Here is an 18,019-nt window from a genome sequence, read left to right as displayed (position 1 = left end):
GGATTCAAACCTGCCAGCTCAGGTGTATGTGGCTAGAGCCTTAGCCAGTTGAGCCACAGGCGCCAGGCCAGCTCATATAGTCTTGCTAGGAGAAGCAAGTGACAGCCTCAGCTCTGAGTGCTTTCCATGGACCAATCATTTAATCTGCACCTCAATCCTATGAGGTCAGTACTGTTACTATCCACATTTTATAGATGTGGGAATAGAGGTACAGAGAGATAGTGACTTGCTCAAGTCGCAGCACCAGCAAGTGGTGGAGCTGGGATGTGAACCCCATTGTCTGTGCCCTGGGAGGGGGAGGAGCAGCTCCTCAGGGTGGTGTGTGGAAGAGGGCCAGAGGTGCATTGCTTAGGCTGGGGAGTGGGCAGGTCACTAACTCACTGAACATGGCCTTTAGCCTCAGGAAACAGGTAATGAAGCTGTCAAACTTTATGATCATGTCATCATCTGCATACCTGGCCACCAGTACCTGCAGCACCTTGTTGTTCACCTTGATGCCTGGGAGACAGAAAAGTGGGGAGGGGAAAAACCCAGCCCTCTGGCCAATGCCACCCTCTTCCCTGCCCCCAAACTCTCTCCTGAACCCTGGCCACCTGCTTTATCAATAGCCAACCACATCTCGTAAGAGTTCAAGGTTCCTGAGTGGTCCAGGTCACATTCTCTGAAGATGTCCTGAATAGACAGACAGGTGTAGTAGGCCATGTGCATGGCATGGTGGTTGAACTAATGAAATACTTTAATATGGTTGGTTCACAGCAGCTGCCCAAGACCTCATACCCCTTCCCACAGCCCATGGGGCTCCCAAAAATGCTATCATCAGGTGACTGAAGGTTCAGTCCAAGCACAGCGGGGAGCCTCTCATACCCTGCCCAGTGCTCTCTGCCTGCATCCTTCATGACTGGTTGATATCTGGGCTGTGCCGGTTATTAATTTTTTTTTTTTTTTGAGACAGAGTCTTACTGTGTTGCCCTCAGTAGAGTGCCATGGTGTCACAGCTCACAACAACCTCCAACTCTTGGGCTTAAGCAATTCTCTTGCCTCAGCCTCCCAAGTAACTGGGACTACAGGCACCTGCCACAAGGCCCAGCTATTTTTTTGTTACAGTTGATTAGCTGGCCCGGGCCAGGTTCACACCCACCACCCTTGGTGTATGTGGCTGGCGCTATAACCACTGTGCGATGGGTTCCGAGCCTGGTTATTAAATATTTTGATTAGCTAATATACCAACACCCCAACAGACCTCTTTCCTGCATGTGTGTGTAGTTGGGGGTTCAGTTCTAGCTGCCCCCTTATTCCTCCCATTTTTCTGAAAGCTCTCCTTTTTTTTTTTTTTTTTTTTTGGCCAGGGTGGGTTTGAACCCGCCACCTTCAGCATATGGGGCCGGCGCCCTACTCCTTTGAGCCAGAGGCGCTGCCCTTTAAATCTTTATTTATTTATTTGTTTTTTCAAAGCCCTCCTACCCCTCAGGGCCCTTTACCGTCCATTTCTTGATTTTTTTCCACAGCACCTGGAACTCTAGAAGTCCCAGCTTGCCAGAGCCGTCTTTCTGGGAAGTAGTCAGGGATAGCAGAAAAGGGAGTGGAGAGGGTGTACTTGGAGGCAGGGAGGCAGGGAGGCAGGGGCTCACTGAGGGGTGAGCCCTCACTAAGACCTGGTGTTCCCATTGATTAACAACTGGGAAAATTGGCATCTTCTGTCACCCAGAGCCTAATCCCCACCAGGAAGAGGGCATGGCTGGCCAGGGGTGGCTCAGAGGGCAGGCTGGGGATCAGGGGCTTGGGTGGAAGGGTCCCAGGCAGGACTGCCCACTGAATAGGAAGAAGATACATCCATGGTGTTGATCATGCAGCGGCAAGCATCCACGCCAAAGTCCTGGCTCCTGATGCTTTTGACTGTGAGGAAGGGAAGAGGGAGAAGCAGGAGACAGAGTGAACAGGGTATCGTGGGGAACGTAGGGAATGATGGAGATGGGCATGGCGTCTGGGAGGGGCTGCGGGTGTTGGGGTAGAAGACTCACGTTTGGAGACCATCTTGTTGAGCAGCCTCCGCAGTTGAAATACACCTAGCTCCTTGCCCTAGGAGGGGGTTCCGTGAGCCGCGCACTGGCCCCTTGGCCCTGCATCCACCCCCGTCAGTCCTCAGCCGTGGCCCACTAACCTCTCCTGCCACTATCTCAAACAAATGTATGAATTCCTTGTCCATTTCTTTCTCAGAGGGTTCCTCCTGGGGGGAAGGGTGCAGAGAAGGACCAGTCCAGAAGATGCCTTCATACCCCCCTGACGCTTCCTTCCCACCCCAAAGCCCACAACCTCCCCTCACCTCTTGGAGCTGCTCAGCATAGTTGACTTCATCCAGTTCCCTGGGCAAAAGCGATCAAAGGCTTGGGGGTTACCAGGGGTCAGGGAGATGGGGGTTTTGGTGGGGTGGTCCAGGGGAGGTTGTGTCATGTATCTGAAGCAACATGGAACACCTCCATGGAATCTGGGTTCTAGTTCTAGTTCTGGTTCTGCAACTAACTGAGATCTCACCTCATGCCTTAGTTTTCCTGACTGTAAAATAGGGATAAAGGAGGAGAGGACCAGATGATAGCTTCCTGAGCTTGACATCCTATAGCTCTTGGGTTGGGGCCCCGATGCAGTGAGGTATGACCCCTTACCAGGACTCGCTGTGCTTCTCTGTGAAGATCCGAAGAAGGAAGTCAGCATCTTTGTGTGGCTCGAAGGTGGAGGGAATAATGATATATTCCCCCGGTGGCAGCCGCAGTTGGTTGCTTACCTCCCTCGAGTTGGCAAACATCTCTGAAAAGCCGAGGTCCTGGTACTTCACGAAGAAGTCCCTCTTCAAGTGGACATCCTGAATGTTCTGAAACTATATGTACTTGGAGGTGGGTACAGGACTGGCTTGGGTGGTCAGGCAAAGAGGCCTCCCAAAGGGTGGGCAGGGTTGGGGGTAAGTATCTCCAGCAACTGGCCTGGACTCCACTCAAGTGGCAGGCAACCTCGATATATAACCTTTCCCAGTCCCCTACCAGGTCCCAAAGGGGCTGGAATCCTAAAGCATGCCCCCCAGAACCTTTTACCAAATCCCACCCCTTGCCAATTCACATGCAGCCAGGGGTAGGGTGGGTCCCTGCCCAGGAACAAGCCCCATGCCTTCATCTTCTATACCTCCTTTGGGACCTGGGAAGGGAAGAGAGAGGAGGATCAGACCTCTAGAGTGTGTGGGGGAGAGTTATTAAGGGCACTGAGACACTGGTGGTGGGGTGAAGCATGGGCCCTGGCATGAATAATCCATCAGGCTGGACATGGTGGCTCATGTCTGTAAACCCAGCACTTTGAAAAGCCAAGGTGGGAGGATTGCTTGAAGCCAGGAGTTCAAGACAACATAGCAAGACCTTGCCTTCACCAAAAAAAGAAAAATAGGATCTCTCAGCTTTGGATAGTGAAATACAGTTTACACATTCTGGGCTCTATTTTTATCACTGCAAGTTAACAAATGAAAACAGAGGCTGGGCCTCGGTGGCTTATGCCTATAATCCCAACATTTTGGGAAACTGAGATGGGCGATTGCTTGAGCTTAGGAGTTCAAGACCAGCCTGAGCAAGAGCAAGACCTCATCTTCACTAAAAATAGAAAAGTTAGCCAGGCCTTGTGGCAGGGGGCTATAGTCCCAGCTAGTTGGGAAGCTGAGACATGAGGATCACTTGAGCCAAGGAGTTTGAGGTTGCTGTGTTGCTATGAGCTATGATGACGCCCTGGCACTCAGCCCCAGGGCAAAAGAGTGAGCCTCTTTCTCAAAAATAAATAAATAAATAAATAAAAATTAAAAATAAATAAATAAGGAAAAGGGAACAGAATCCCAAAGAGGGAGGAGATTGCCTCCTCCCACCTACTAAAAAATGAGAGAGCTGAAATGGAACTCTAGGAGACCATTTTCCAGGATGCTTTTCCATGGGACACTCATATCTTATAGGGAGTCAATAAGGGATTATTGAAGCTGAGGATTTGAGGACAAATAAGTTTGTAAAAAGATAAGTTAAACCAAGTGAAATAGTTCACTCTATTGCAGGGATGGATTGTCAGCATCTTTAATATACCTCGTGTGCACTGTGGAGCTCCGGCTAGAGGACAGCCTTTCCTGGCCTTATTTAACTTTGAAAATGTTGTCTTGGCTCAGTGCCTGTGCCTCAAGTGGCTAAGGTGCCAGCCACATACACCTAAGGTGGCAGGTTCGAATCCAGCCCGGCGGCCAAACAACAATGACGGCTGCAACCAAAAAATAGCCAGGTGTTGTGGTGGGCGCCTGTGGTCCCAGCTACTTGGGAGGCTGAGGCAGGAGACTCACTTGAGCCCAGAGTTGGAGGTTGCTGTGAGCTGTGATGCCACAGCACTCTACCCAGGGGGACAGCTTGAGGCTCTGTCTCAAAAAAAAAAAAATTGTTGTCTTGAGGCATGTTACTCCTAGGCCTGGTGAACTCATGGCCCAGGAGGAAAGCAAGGCTTGTGTCTGTTTTTGCTCATCATTGAACTCTTGGAGTCTGGACAGGAGCCTGGCATACAGTGGTGTGCCATAAAATACTTGTTTATATAAGCGAATGTAAGTGGATGAACAAGTGGCCATTTCTAGAATTTTGCAAAGCATAGTTTGGCATGGGAAATGCTTCTCAGGGATTTTTTTTTTCTTAAGAGTCTTACTTTGCTGCCCCAGACTAGAGTGCCCTGGGGTCAGCCTAGCTCACAGCAACCTCAAACTCCTGGGCTCAAGCGATCCTTTTGCCTTTGCCTCCCAGAGTGCTAGTATTATAGGCATGAGTATCATATGCTGGCTGATCAGGAATTTCTTTCTTTCTTTTTTTTTTTTTGCAGTTTTTGGCCGAGGCTGGGTTTGACCTGCCACCTCTGGCATATGGGGTCAGCGCCCTACTCCTTTGAGCCATAGGCACCGCCCTGATCAGGAATTTCTTTTTGCTCCTGGAATGAGTGCTGGTGGTGGGATGGCTGAGGGGACACTTTCAGGGGAATTTGGAGAAGTCTCAGAGTTTCTGGGAATTAGGAGACCTTTAACCTTCGGAAGTATGAGCTTGGGTAAGTGGCCTCACCTCTCTTGCCCTCAAGCTCCTTCCTCTTCCTCAAAGGCGTCAGTATTCCTAAGGCCTTTGGAACAATGTCTGGCACAAAGAAGTGTGTCAGCTAAGTGTAACAGATGAAAAACTCTGGGAAAGGAAAACTGCTGGCCCTGTCCCAAAAAGCACAAAGCACAATCGTCTTGGCACTGTTGCTCATGCCTCTAATCCTAGCACTTTGCGAGGTTGAGGTGGGAGGATGATGTGAGGCCAAGAGTTCAAGACCATCCTGGCCACATAGTGAGACCCAGCTCAATGAAACTTTTTAAAATTAGCCAGACATGGTGGCACATGCCTGTAGTCCCAGCTACTTGGGTGGCTGAGGCAAGAGGATCACTTGAGCCCAGGAGTCTGAGGTTGCTGTGAACTATGATGACACTACTGCACTCTAACTTGGGCAAAAAAGTGAGACCCTGTTTCAAGAACGAAAGGAAAAAAAAACAAAAGCACAAAGTACCACTCAAGGGTCAGGGCTATGGAGCCTGCTGACATGTGTCCCATTCCCAGCTGGGCAGTGGCCCTTGTGAGCAAGGATTGTAAAGGGGAAGAGACCAGATGAGGGAGTGAGAGTGGCCTGGTAAGCCAGGTGCCCACCGTGAAGATGACAAAGCCAATGCTCTGCAGCTGGGCCCCCTCAGGCTTTGCATGCCGCCAGTTCTTCTGCATCAGGGCCACCAGGCAGGTGCAGACGACTGGATTGTCCTCTAAGTCATCATCTGGGTCGTCCTCCTCAGGGAGAAAGATCTTAAACTGGGGGTTGGTCCAGAAGGTACCTGTGAAGAAAGCAAGTCAGGATGATTATGCTGGGGAAAGTCCGGGACAACACCCTTCCCAGGGTGGACCAGGTTTCCCTAGCCACAGGTCTGTCCCTCCGCAGTAGGCAATGGGATCTGAATGACCCCTGACCTCATGCACCCTGATCCCCGTGACCGTCTGCCCCCAGCCTGGTTTTGTGGTGAGTCTGTGGTCCCTCTCATGCTCTCGGTCCCCCTGGACCCCTGCACCCACTGGGGTGGTTCCTGCAGCCCCCCGCGGTGCTGCCTCTGCGCCAGCGGCCCTCAAAGTAGGTTGTGTGCCAATAGCTCTTGCTGTCCCCAGACAGCGCGTCAGGTGTGAGGTTGCAGACCTCCAGGAGAGAGAAGTTGCTCAGGAAATCTTCGTAGGACATCCTGTGGTGGGGTGGGGTTAGAGCCTGTCAGCAGCACAGTCGTGCCTGCAGGCCTCTGCCCATGAAAGTCCCCCAGAACTTCCCCATCTGAGACACAGTGGGGAGGGTGATGGGAGAGGAAGAGTGGGGCATGGGGGGAGTAGGAAGCCCACTCAAGCCACACTGACCAGAACTCCCCATCCTCCTTCTTGTGCAGCAGCTTTATCTCAATGTCTCGGGCCACCTCTTCCCACTCCCTAGAGCTGGAATAGAGACAGGTCAAGGAAGGAGAGGGATGAGGGGTCAGGGACACCTCTTTCCTCCCCGTGAGACTCCCTTGGCCCTGAATGGTTGCCCACTGAGGTCCTGAGCTAGATGGAGAATCTAGACGGAGGGCTGCCCTGGTGCACTGTCTTCACAGACCAGACACCCTCAGTCTCCCCATAGCACTGCCTTGCTCAAGGAGTCTGTTGTGTTTCTGGCCCACTCCTCTCCTACCTAGGTCAAGGAGACCCACTTGTCACTCCATGCTCCGGTCCACTCAATCCGACCCCAGGGATTCCGGACCCGAATCAGTGTTTCCATCTTGCCTCTGTAGGTGACCTGGGGGAGGGGGTTATAGGTCAGGGCATGGGGTCAAGGGGTCGTGACCCTCAGGCTAGGGCATTGAGCTGTCAGAACTTACATCATGAAGGCCAGTCACTGAGTAAGCATGGCCTCTAACCAGCTTCTTCTGGGTCATTGATTCCAACTCAGTGTCGTTGGCGATCTATAGAGCAGAAGGAAGGGCAGGCTTTCAAGGTCTGATCAGAGGGACAGGAGCACATGAAGATGTGAACTCTGAAGGTCTTTTTTTCTTTTTTCTAAAAAACTATTACAGTTATTTTGAAATAATTGTGGGCTCACATGCAGTTGTGCCAAGTTTCTCCCGGAAGTTAACATCTGACAAAACTATGGTACAGTATCGAAACCAGGAAGCTGATATGGATAACGTGCCCCCCCCAGCTTTATACAGATTGCCCTAGTTTTACTGGTGCTCACTTGTGTGTATTCTATGCAGTTTCATTACATGTGTAGTCTTGGGTAACAACCTACACAGTAAAGACCTAGGTCATTTCGGTAACCACAAGCATTCTTCCTTGTGTTGCCCTGTTATAACCACTACTCCTCACTATTCCCCTCCCCTACCTCCCGACAACCAAAAATCTGTTCTCCATCTCTATTATTTTGTCATTTCAAGTCACATAAATGGAATCATTTTGTGATCGGGTTTTTCATCATTCAGAATAATTCCCTTGAGAGCCATCCTAGTTCTTGCACATATCAACAGTTCATTCCTTTTTATTGCTGAGTATTACTCCACGATAGGTAATCACCACAGCTAGACACCTAGGTTGTTTCCCATTTTTGGCCATTATGAATAAAGTAGCTATAAACATTTGTGCACAGGCATTCTGGGGGCACAAGTCTTCATTTCTCTGGGGTAAATGCCCAAGAATGCAATTGCTGGGTCATATGGTAGCACTATAGGTTCATTTATTTATTTAAACAAACATTTGCCGGCTCGGCACCAGTAGCTCAGTGGTTAAGGAGCCAGCCACATGCACTGGGGCTGGTGGGTTCAAACCCCACCCCAGCCTGCTAAACAAACAAAAATAGCTGAGCTTTGTGGCAAGCGCCTGTAGTCTCAGCTACAAGGGAGGCTGAAGCAAGAGAAGCACTTGAGCCCAAGAGTTTGAGGTTGCTGTGATCTGTGACGCCATAGCACTCTACTGAGAGCGACATAGTAAGACTGTCTCAAAACAAAACAAACAAACCAAAAAAAACAAACATTCGTTGGGTGCCTATTGGATGCTAGGTTCCTTCCTAACATGTATGGTCTAGCAGTGAATGAGACGAATAAGGTCACTGTCCTCATAGAATGTAAATGGTCTGGAGACGATGGGCTTAGATACATAGATACCCCAGATAACTTCAGGTCATGATAAATGTTGAGGAGAAAATCAAAACTAAGTAAGAAAGAAAAGAAAAGAGGCGGGGGTGGCTACTTTAGACTGGGAGGCAGGGAAGGCTGGTCTCAGGAGGGAACAGTAGAATTGTGACGGGAGGGACAAGGAGCTAGCATGCGAGCATGCAGGAGCCTTCTGGGGAAAATGCAACAGCAGGTGCAGAAGCCCTGAGGCAAGATCATGCTTGGCTTACTTCGATGGAGCAACCCATGAGGGAGGATCGAGCCATAGCCTTTCTAAGGAGCCTCAGCAGGTCTTGAGGGGGGCTCTGGAGCTGGAAGTTCTGGGCCACACCCCCGGTGAAGTCCTCAAAGCCCTCCATTGTGCTGCCCCCAGACAGTGCTTCATAGGACCCGCTCAACCTGTGGGCACAGAGGGACCATTGTTTGGGCTTGTGATGGAGGCACAAGCATGGACAGCAGAGGGTACGGTGAAGATGTGTCCTGCCTGCCCCCCACCTCTTCCCCTGATTCCAGCTGTCCTTGGCTCCCAGGACTCACTTGGCATATGCTTTCTCCAGCAGGGCACCCCAGAACTCAGAGTGCTCAGGTGAGTGTAGGAACACCAGCTTGTTATTCTTGGTGGGCAGCCGGTCATCCACCACTACGTCCACCCACTGCCCAAACTGCCAAATCTGTGGGCAGCAAGGGTGCCTCAGTGGGGCAAGGGCATCTGTCTGCCCCCGCCACACACATAAACTCATACATGTGCTCACACGATGCACACCCCCCTTGCTGTCCAAGCGCACCCCCTTGCTGTCCAACCTTGTTGTCCAAGCGCCTCCTGGTGGCCAGGCCAACAACACACCCAGTGTCAAAGGTCCCATTCCCTCCTAGAGTGGTTGAGTAGTAAGAAGAAAGCAGCAAAAAGCCTGAACCTCAACACCTAGCCTCCTCTCCAGGCTCTGCTGTGGCCTGTGGGGTGACCCAACCCATTTCTTAACCCATTTCCTAACCCAACCCGTTAGTTAAGACTCTGGGATCTCTGAGGTCTTAAAAACTTGCGTGATTCCCAGAAAGGCCACAGTTATTTTCTTTTTGGGCTTAAAAGAATTAGCTTAGGGCAGCGTCTATGGCTCAAAGGAGTAGGGCACTGGCCCCATATACTGCAGGTGGCAGGTTCAAACCTGGCGCCAGCCAGGAACTGCAAAAAGAAAAAAATAAATAAATAAAAAGAATTAGCTTACATTGTTTCCTTGGTGAGCAGATATTTCTCTAATATTATAATTAGACAGGCCCCACCCCCAATAAATGCTGTTTTTCAAAAGACAAAAGGTAAGCTTCAAAGCACAAATGAAGTTCTTTTTCTCTCTCCCTCCCACTTGTTCACACACACAGGCACATGCACACACAGACACACTACAAAGCACTCTGGCTATCAGATTCCTCTTCACCTGGAAATGGAAGATGCCAGCATAGTCTTTTTCGAAGCTCTGCTCCTTGGGCACCACACGGTACAGCAGTCTGGGGCATGTGGTAAGGGAGCCGATGGCAGCCAGCAGCCAGCAATCTCCTGGAAAGACAGGCAGGGGGTTGCCCCCTTGAGTACCCCATCTCTGTGGGTGAGGCCCATAATCCAAGTGCTAGAGGAACAGGAGCCTGGCCTTGGACTTCGCTCTGGCCCCCCAGAAGAGATGCACCTGCACTCAGCCTTCCTTAAGGAGTGTTCAGGAAAGAGGCAAACAGGGAAAGCCAGAGGGCAGAGCTCTGGGGAGGTGCATTCCTGTGCTGTTTCTATTGCAGAGAGATTCCCAAATTACAGTCACATGCTTTTGCTTTTTTGGAGTTCAGGGAGAGGGGTATTTTGGGCCTCAGGGTCTTGCTCCCCATCCTGGAACCTGCTTTCTTTGGGAGAGAGCTGGTACTCTCCCATCCCTTGAGCAAATCCAGTCACTTTCCCACACTGGTATATGCTGGTATGGCCATGAAAGTCCCAAGACATCTCTCTGTCATTATCACCCACATTATATTGGAGACCCTGAGCTCAGTCTACACCCCAGCGAGGTCCCTGGAGCTGGCATGGATGAGAGCTCAGGGGCAGTGTCCCTAGCCTATGAGAAAAGACCACCAGAAGTCATCCACTGCCATTTACCTGGGTGTCTCAGCCCTCTCTGGGTGATGCCACAGGCCAGGGTAGTGGGCATCCCAGACCATGCTGAGGTTGAGGGCACTGGGAGACTCCTGTGACTACCAAGTGGCCTCCTGGCTGCCTGGGAAGGCAGAGGGTGGGAAAGGAAGGGTGAGGATGCAATCCCCATTACCCTTAGGGTGCCTGAGGAGAAGCCAGTTCTCCCCTCCCAGAGCTCAGTGTTCTCCAGCCCAGTGAGCCACAGAAACAGCCCTGGGGCATGAGGTCCCCTGCCCCTTTGGCCCTGCCCACACTTTGCCATTTCTTGGCCCTAAGGAGGACAGAATTCAGTCCTAGAAGAAGTCCATCCCGGACTTCTCCATAAAGAGGTAATGAGAGGTTTGCAGAAAACCATGAAACAGGACCAGGTTCAGGGAGGAAGATCTGTCCTGGGACTATCTACAGGCATTTGCCGGAGAATGGGTTGAGGGGACCCTATGGCTCCCCTATTTGATAGGCTGGACTAAGCAGGTTTTAGCACCAGTAGTGGTTTCAAAATAAGTCCACAAATTCTTTTACCATCCTCCAATTAGAAAGATGGGCCTAATTCTCTCCCCCTTGAGTAAGGGCCAGATTCAGTGCTTGCTTCTTTAAATATAATATGGTAGAAGTTATGGTGTGTGACTCCTGAGACTGGGTCATAAAAGACATCATGGCTTCCTCCTTGTCCTCTCATTCACTTTGCAGGAGCCAGCTCCCATGTTGTGTAGACACTCAAGCAGCCCTACAGGGAAGTCTATGGCAAGGACTGAGGCCTCCTGCTGCGTGAATATGTCCTGGGAGCAGATCCATCAACCCCAGTCACACCTCCAGATGACCATAGCTCCAGCTGACATCTCTTATGCAACCTCCTCAGAGATGCTGAACCAGACTATGCTGCCTCTGAATTCTTGACCCACAAATACTGTGAGACAAGAAATGTTTGTTGTGATGGGGTGTAGGGGCTCACATCTGTAATCTAGCACTGTGGGAGGTCAATGCGGGTGGATTTTTTGAGGTTGGGACTTTAAGACCAACCTGAGCAAGAGAGAGACCCCATCTCTACTAAAAATAGAAAAAAAAATTAGCTGGGCATTGATGGGTGCCTATAGTCTCCACTACTCAGGAGACTGAGGCAAAATGATCACTTAAGCCCAAGAGTTTGAGGTTGCTATGAGCTACCATGATGCCATGGAGCTCTACCCAGGGCAACAAAGTGAAACTCCATGTAAAGAAAAAAAAAGAAAAAGAAAAAGAAAAGAAATGTTTGTTGTGACTTTAGTCACTAAGTCTTATAACTACAAATAGCCAATATATCCCTCCAGCTCACACTCAGACCTAGACTCCAGCAAGTGGGGGGCAGGGGACACATCTAGACTTGGGAAGGGCAGGGAGGGTGCCGATTCAGGTTGTCTGAACCATGGGGGTTCCTGTTTTCCAGCCTTAGAACATCCCAGAGGATCTCTTGAAGCCAGGAGTTGGAGGTTGCTGTGAGTTATGGTGATGTCACTGCAATCTAGCCTGGGCGACCCTATCTCAAAAAAAAAAAAGAAAAAAAAAAGATACCCTGCACCCTTTCCCTAGCCCTCCTCCCAGATGCACACCTCCTCACAGTAGAGACCATTTTCTTGCACCCCACTCACCAAGTATCCCCTGACAGATGTCTGTTGGAGAGATTCCATTTGCAAAGAAGCAAGGGTTCTTGGTGATTTCCTGCAGTGAAAGAATAAAGGTTTCAGGGAGCCTGGACACACCGTCCCTGCCTCCCTCCCACCTTTACTGGAGAAGGATGCTCACCTCGAATTTCTGGGGGAACAGATAAGGGAAAAGCGAGAGGGTGCAGGACCAGTGTGGCAAAACTAGATGCTGTGATAGCAAAGATTGGTTGAGTGATTTCTGAAGGATTAGCTGGGATGCTTGGCTTCAGCTAGTTTAGAACAGCCCACCCTGCACTCCTCCCATGGAGGTGGAGACTTGTGCTAGGGTCAGGATAGGTTGGGAGCGGATTGGATATTACAAAACTGACCTGGAGTTATTACAGACCCACTTCACCCACACCGCCCAATCTAGTGCCCACCTTGGGCCGCTGCCAGGAAATGTCTTGACCATTTTTGGAGGTGGGGCCTAGTTCCTTGAAGCCCAGTGAACTGGGGCTGGCAGGGAATAAGGGGTCCTCAAACAGCTGCCCGTTCTTCAGACAGACTTCGTGAAGCTTCTTAAAGTTCTGGTCGCCATAGTTGCACGCATTATGGTGTTGGCCCACACCACTGGCCTTGAGTCGACTGTTGTGTATGTGAACCACCATTCCCTTTTGTATGGTCAAAGTGAACTCCGCTAATAATAAGAAAAAGATAAATAATCCAATTAAAAATGGGATCAGTATTTCTCAGAACACATACAAGTGACTAGTAATCACCTGAAAAAGTACTCAACGTCATCAGTCAGGGAAATGTCCGTGGAAATAAAAATCAAGGCCACAGTGATATAGCACTCCACACCCACTAAGATGGCTATAACAATAAGATAGATAATAACAAGTGTTGGAAAAGATGTGAAGAAATTGTAATCCTCATATACTGCTGCATGAAAATGGTGTGGCCACTTGAGAAAATAGTCTGGCAGCTCCTTAAAAGAGTTAAAACTGTGGGAATAACATTCAACAACACAAAGTATGTTGCATGTTACAACATGGATGAGCCTTAAGAATATGCTAAGTGGGCTCGGTGCCTGTGGCTCAAGTGGCTAAGGCGCCAGCCATGTACACCTAAGGTGGTGGGTTCGAATCCAGCCCGGGCCTGCCAAACAACAATGATGGCTGCAACCAAAAAATAGCCAGGTGTTGTGGCGGGCACCTATGGTCCCAGCTACTTGGGAGGCGGAGGCAGGAGACTCGCTTGAGCCCAGGAGTTGGAGGTTGCTGTGAGCTGTAATGCCACAGCACTCTACCCAGGGGGACAGCTGGAGGCTCTGTCTCAAAAAAAAAAATAAATAAATAAATAAATTAAAAAAAATAAAAAATAACCAGGCGTTGTGGCAGTTGCCTGTAGTTCCAGCTACTTAGGAGGCAAGTTCCACTCTTGAGCCCAAGAGTTTGAGGTTACTGTGAGCTATGATGCCATAGCACTCTACCTGGGGCAAGAAAGTGAGACTCTGTTAAAAAAAAAAAAAAAAAGAATATGCTAAGTGAAAAAAGCCAGTCACAAAGAACCCCATATTATATGATTCCATTTAAATAAGATCTCTGAAATAGGCAAATCTGTATAGAGACAGAAAGGAGATTAGCGGTTGCCTAGGGCTCAGGGGAATGGGGAATTGGAGGTTGATGGCTAAAGAGTATGATCTAAGTGATCCAGAATGATCTACAATTGATTGTGGTGATGGATGCATAACTCTGTGCAAACTCTGTGCATATACTAAAAGCTATTAAATCGATACTTTAAATGGGTGAATTGTATGGCGTGGGAATTACATTTTGACGCAGCTGTTAAAGAAATGGCTTCAAGACACTCACTGCCTTTTGGAGAGAGTAGAAATAACAGCGTGTAGAGGGCATAAGAGCAGGGGGAAGAGGGTGCTGGGGATGGGGTGGGATGGGTTAGGGAATGGCAGGTGGGGGCAGGTGATTCTCTGAGTAAAAGTTATGCTGGCTGGTAGAACCTGAGCCCACCAGGTAGCTGGGGACCCAGAACTCTGTCCATACTGCTACCCCAGGAGGACTGCAACCTTCTTACATGCCTTCCTGAGGATTGCCTCACCCATCTGTACACATGAGGCTGACTCTCCCTGAGAGTGAGGGAAGAGGAAGAGGAGGCCACAGAGCTGGAATCTGTGCTTTGGGCACATGCACCCTGGAGGCCTATCCCCTCTCAGTCTCCCAAGTTCTCTCTCTCCCTATCCTAGAGCAAGAAAGAGATTGAGGGAAGGGAGGAAGATATGGTCCAAGTTAAACAGACTGGGGCCAGAGTTCGTGGGAAAGAGTCAGAATGAGGAAAGGAAAGGGGCAGCTGCAGACAGGGGTAGGAGGGTCCTGGCATTATTTAGAGGTGAGATCCCAATGGAGGCCACAGAGGAGGTGGTTTCCCAAAGGGAAGGGAGGGGTGTCTTAGTTATCCTTCTTGCCTTGAGTAAACAGAACAAGGAGACCAGTTGTGACAGCAAAGCTAACAGTACGAGGGTCTGCTCTGTGCTAGGCCACCAGCCCCATGAGATAGGTACCTGCAATACCCAGGTGACCAGAAAAGGGAGCAGAGGCCCAGGGCTTAAGTAGCTTGCCCAGTGTCACAGAGTATGTGTCAGGGGAGGAATGGAATCTGATTCAGACCCCAGACTGCCTCCTGAGGGGAAGTGCTTCTCATTTGCCCAAGGCTAGCTGAGCCAGCACCATCTTCGTTAAGTAAGGGCATCCCCAGGCCATCTGTTGCTGGGCTTATCTCTCGACACCCCTCCTTCTCTCATCACTGCCCTGAACAGAAAACCCATTCCTCTGACCAACAAGTGCCTTCTCAGGACTTCTCTAGGTCCAGTAATGACTCCATGTCTTCCCAGTCCATCAAGTTCCCAACATACCTGTGTTCCACATCTGAACAGTCACTGAGTCCTTCACAGGAAGTCACATCATGGGACCCTAGTTTCCCATTGCCACCATTGCTGTTTTAGGCCAGGGCCTCTAGATACCCATTAGATCCCAAATGGCCTCTTAACGACCTCCTCCAATCATCCCATATGCTGCCCCTGCCGCATGCCGACATCAACTTCCTTTGAGTGAGGTTTTGAAGCTCTTACTTCTTTTGGTACCTTCCAGGACATTATTTAGCCAGTAGGATAAAGCCAGTCCCCAAGGCCTCCTCCAGCCCTGGGTCCACCACTGGTAGAAAGCTATCCCCTTACCCCTCGTCAGTGTTGCAGTCCAAGGGAGACTTTGCCCATCCAAACAGCTCTCCTAAGCCCTGCATCCCAGAAGAGACGGTCCCCACAGCGGTCTCCTTCATTCCCTCCTGCCAGTCTCCACCCCAGCATCTCCAATTCCAAACTGAGTTCATTTTCTTCCTCTCACCTCTTCCAAGCCAGAGATGTGGGGATCTTCCTAGAGCCTCCCTTCACTATATCCCTCAATTAATTGTCACTTGTGCTCCCTTAGCCTCTCTCTTGTCCTCCTCTTCCTCCTCTGCACTGCCTGTGATGGGGTAGCCCAGATGTGAATCCACATCACAGGTACAGTAAGTGTGTAAGTATGTGGATTTGGAAGCCAACCATCCCCTAACAGCATCGCCTCATACACACATTGCTTGATCTTCCCCCTGCCTTGGCTTCTCCATCTGGGGAATAGGGTGATGATATTCTATCTAAGGCATTTGCAATGGTTTTTGGCACAAAATTTACTCAAGAAGTTAACCTTAAATATAGGCTGGGTTCTTAACTGGCACCTTTCCTCAAACCTCCTCCTTCCCCATTGGTACTCCAGTATTGGTTGAGATTTTTAAAAAGCAAATCTGATTCGAGATAGCCCTCTCCCCATACTTGGAATGGCTCTCCCCTTGTTAGCATGAACACAAGCCCTGACCAGGCTGCCTTCCTGTACAGATGCCTCGTTCCTCAATGGCATCCCTGTGCCTCTGCAATCCTTCCTGACCTCATCCATATACCATATCCAGTCTCGGCTCAGTGCCTCCTCTGGGAAACCTCCCTTGATGTATCTGAGCAAAGCTTGGGGCTGCCCTGGCATCTGACACTTTTGTTGACACCCATCACTGCCTCCCTCCTCTGAGTTAATCTGTCTCCTTCCTCTTTCTTACATAGTACCTGGCCTCCCGGTGGGGGACACAAAGGCTTTTGATAAGGGAATGAATGAATGTATCACTTTCCATTGTAGACATTTTTCTTTTTCTTTCTCTCTTTCTTCTTCTTTTTTTTGAGACAGAGTCTCACTTTGTTGCCCTTGGTAGGGTGCTATGGCATCACAGGTCACAGCAACTTCCAACTCTTGGGCTCAAGCGATTCTCTTGCCTCAGCTTCCCAAGTAGCTGGGACTACAGTGCCCGCCACAACGCCCGGCTATTTTTAGAGACGAGGTCTCACTCTTGCTCAGGCTGTTCTTCAACTCCTGAGCTCAAGCAATCCACCTGTCTTGGCCTCCCAGAGTGCTGGGATTATAGGCGTGAGCCACCTTGCCTGGCCCCGTTGTAGACATGGTTCATGTTTCCTCTCTCCAGTTCCTGCCCTATTCCCTGTCTCGCTAGCACCTGACCTCCCTTATGCACGATAGCTCACAAGGGCAGGGATTTTTGTCTGTTTTGCTGAGGCTGCAGTCCTGCTACTGTATCGCGCACAGACTAGGTGTTCAACAAATACTTTGAAAAATATTTCCTGGAAGCTCTGGAAGGGTAGAGTTTGTATTTCTTAGTTTCTTAGTTTCTCCCACAGAAAGACATCCTGATAAGCTTCCTAGAAGGGGTGTGTGGGCAGGTGGCTTGTCTCCAGAGTCCCAATTTGGTTAGGGGGAGTCCCTAGCAAGATACATCTCGCAAAAGATTCTGGTAAATGGTAGGACCCACAGACTCCAATCCAGCACTGCCCTCATACTCCTGCCTAGACTGGGGACTGAAAAGAGCTCAGCTCTGCCCAGGGAAGCCAGAGTGTCAGTGTGGGGAATGAGCAGAGGACCTGACCACAGCATACTGGTGTCTCTGGGGTCCCTTTGGGCTCCCTGGCTCCTGAGGCTCCTGGCTCCCACTAAGAAAAGTTTGTTGGTCTTAAGAATCAGATTGGGGGCAGTGCCTGTGGCTCAAAGGAGTAAGGCGCCTGCCCCATATGCCAGAGGTGCCAGAAGTTTGCCCCAGGCAAAAACTGCAAAAAAAGAGAAAGAATCAGGTTGGAGGGCCAGGAGTGGTGCCTTGCACCTGTATTCCTAGCACTCTGGGAGGTTGTGATGGGAGGATCCCTCAAGCTCAGAAGTTCCAGTCCTGCCTGAGCAAAAGCAAGACCCCCACGTCTATGAAAAATAGAAAAATTAGCTGGGTGTTGTGGCAGGTGCCTACAGTCCCAGCTACTGGGGAGGCTAAGGCAGGTTTAACTTGCTTAAACCCAGGAGTTTGAGGTTACTATGAGCTAAGCTGACACCATGGCACTCTAGTCTGGGCAAGAGAATGAGATTCTCTCAAAAAAAAAGCATCAGGTTGGAGAAAGACCCAGATCCTATTCTTTACTTCTTCCATAGAACCCATGTCTTGAGATGAGAAGATATTAGGAATTGTCCCTCGGTTATAAGAGTATCTAACACTTACATACCATTTATAAGAATAATAATAGTTAGCAGTATCTGAGGTTAGCTAGATAGTTAGCTAAGATAGTTAGCTAATAAGTTAGCTCACTATCTGCCTGGTACCATTCCAAACACTCTGCATGTATTAGCTCTCTGAATCCTCACAACTACCCTATTGGTTCGGTTTATTGTTACCACTCCTCTGCTACAGAGGGAGAAACTGAGGCATAGAGAGGCAGAGCCTTCTCAAGTCTGCACACTCGGTGGGGGTGTGTGTACAGGCTCTTACCGATGCATCTGGTTGCTTGGTCAGAAGATGGCCAGCTGTCTGCTTGGCCGGGAGACAACTGTGGTGAAGGCAGAACTGTCTCAGAGG

The 18,019-nt window shown here is 49.9% G+C and overlaps 1 protein-coding gene across 1 annotated transcript in view; it reads right to left on the bottom strand.

Moving 5' to 3' along the window:
- Positions 1 to 12,693, bottom strand: part of CAPN11 (calpain 11) — a 13,270-nt gene extending 577 nt beyond the window's left edge. The window contains exons 1-19 of the mRNA XM_023512896.1: positions 12,463 to 12,693; positions 12,029 to 12,098; positions 9,673 to 9,791; positions 8,780 to 8,913; positions 8,473 to 8,641; positions 6,956 to 7,039; positions 6,788 to 6,873; positions 6,459 to 6,533; positions 6,132 to 6,292; positions 5,718 to 5,896; positions 3,169 to 3,180; positions 2,658 to 2,869; positions 2,321 to 2,360; positions 2,159 to 2,224; positions 2,019 to 2,076; positions 1,829 to 1,893; positions 1,479 to 1,547; positions 594 to 672; positions 382 to 498 (exon numbers count right to left, since the gene is read on the bottom strand). Of these exons, the coding sequence (XP_023368664.1) occupies positions 382 to 498; positions 594 to 672; positions 1,479 to 1,547; positions 1,829 to 1,893; positions 2,019 to 2,076; positions 2,159 to 2,224; positions 2,321 to 2,360; positions 2,658 to 2,869; positions 3,169 to 3,180; positions 5,718 to 5,896; positions 6,132 to 6,292; positions 6,459 to 6,533; positions 6,788 to 6,873; positions 6,956 to 7,039; positions 8,473 to 8,641; positions 8,780 to 8,913; positions 9,673 to 9,791; positions 12,029 to 12,098; positions 12,463 to 12,690 (2,023 nt within the window). The 5' untranslated portion in view covers positions 12,691 to 12,693. The remainder of the gene's footprint in view (positions 1 to 381; positions 499 to 593; positions 673 to 1,478; positions 1,548 to 1,828; positions 1,894 to 2,018; positions 2,077 to 2,158; positions 2,225 to 2,320; positions 2,361 to 2,657; positions 2,870 to 3,168; positions 3,181 to 5,717; positions 5,897 to 6,131; positions 6,293 to 6,458; positions 6,534 to 6,787; positions 6,874 to 6,955; positions 7,040 to 8,472; positions 8,642 to 8,779; positions 8,914 to 9,672; positions 9,792 to 12,028; positions 12,099 to 12,462) is intronic.
- Positions 12,694 to 18,019: the final 5,326 nt, after the last annotated feature.

This window comes from Otolemur garnettii, unplaced genomic scaffold, assembly GCF_000181295.1.
Source record: "Otolemur garnettii isolate 467f Iridium unplaced genomic scaffold, OtoGar3 scaffold00031, whole genome shotgun sequence".
In the NCBI taxonomy this organism is placed as follows: Eukaryota; Metazoa; Chordata; class Mammalia; order Primates; family Galagidae; genus Otolemur; species Otolemur garnettii.
Note: the sequence above shows the minus strand (reverse complement) of the source record. Positions and strands in the feature narration are given on the sequence as shown.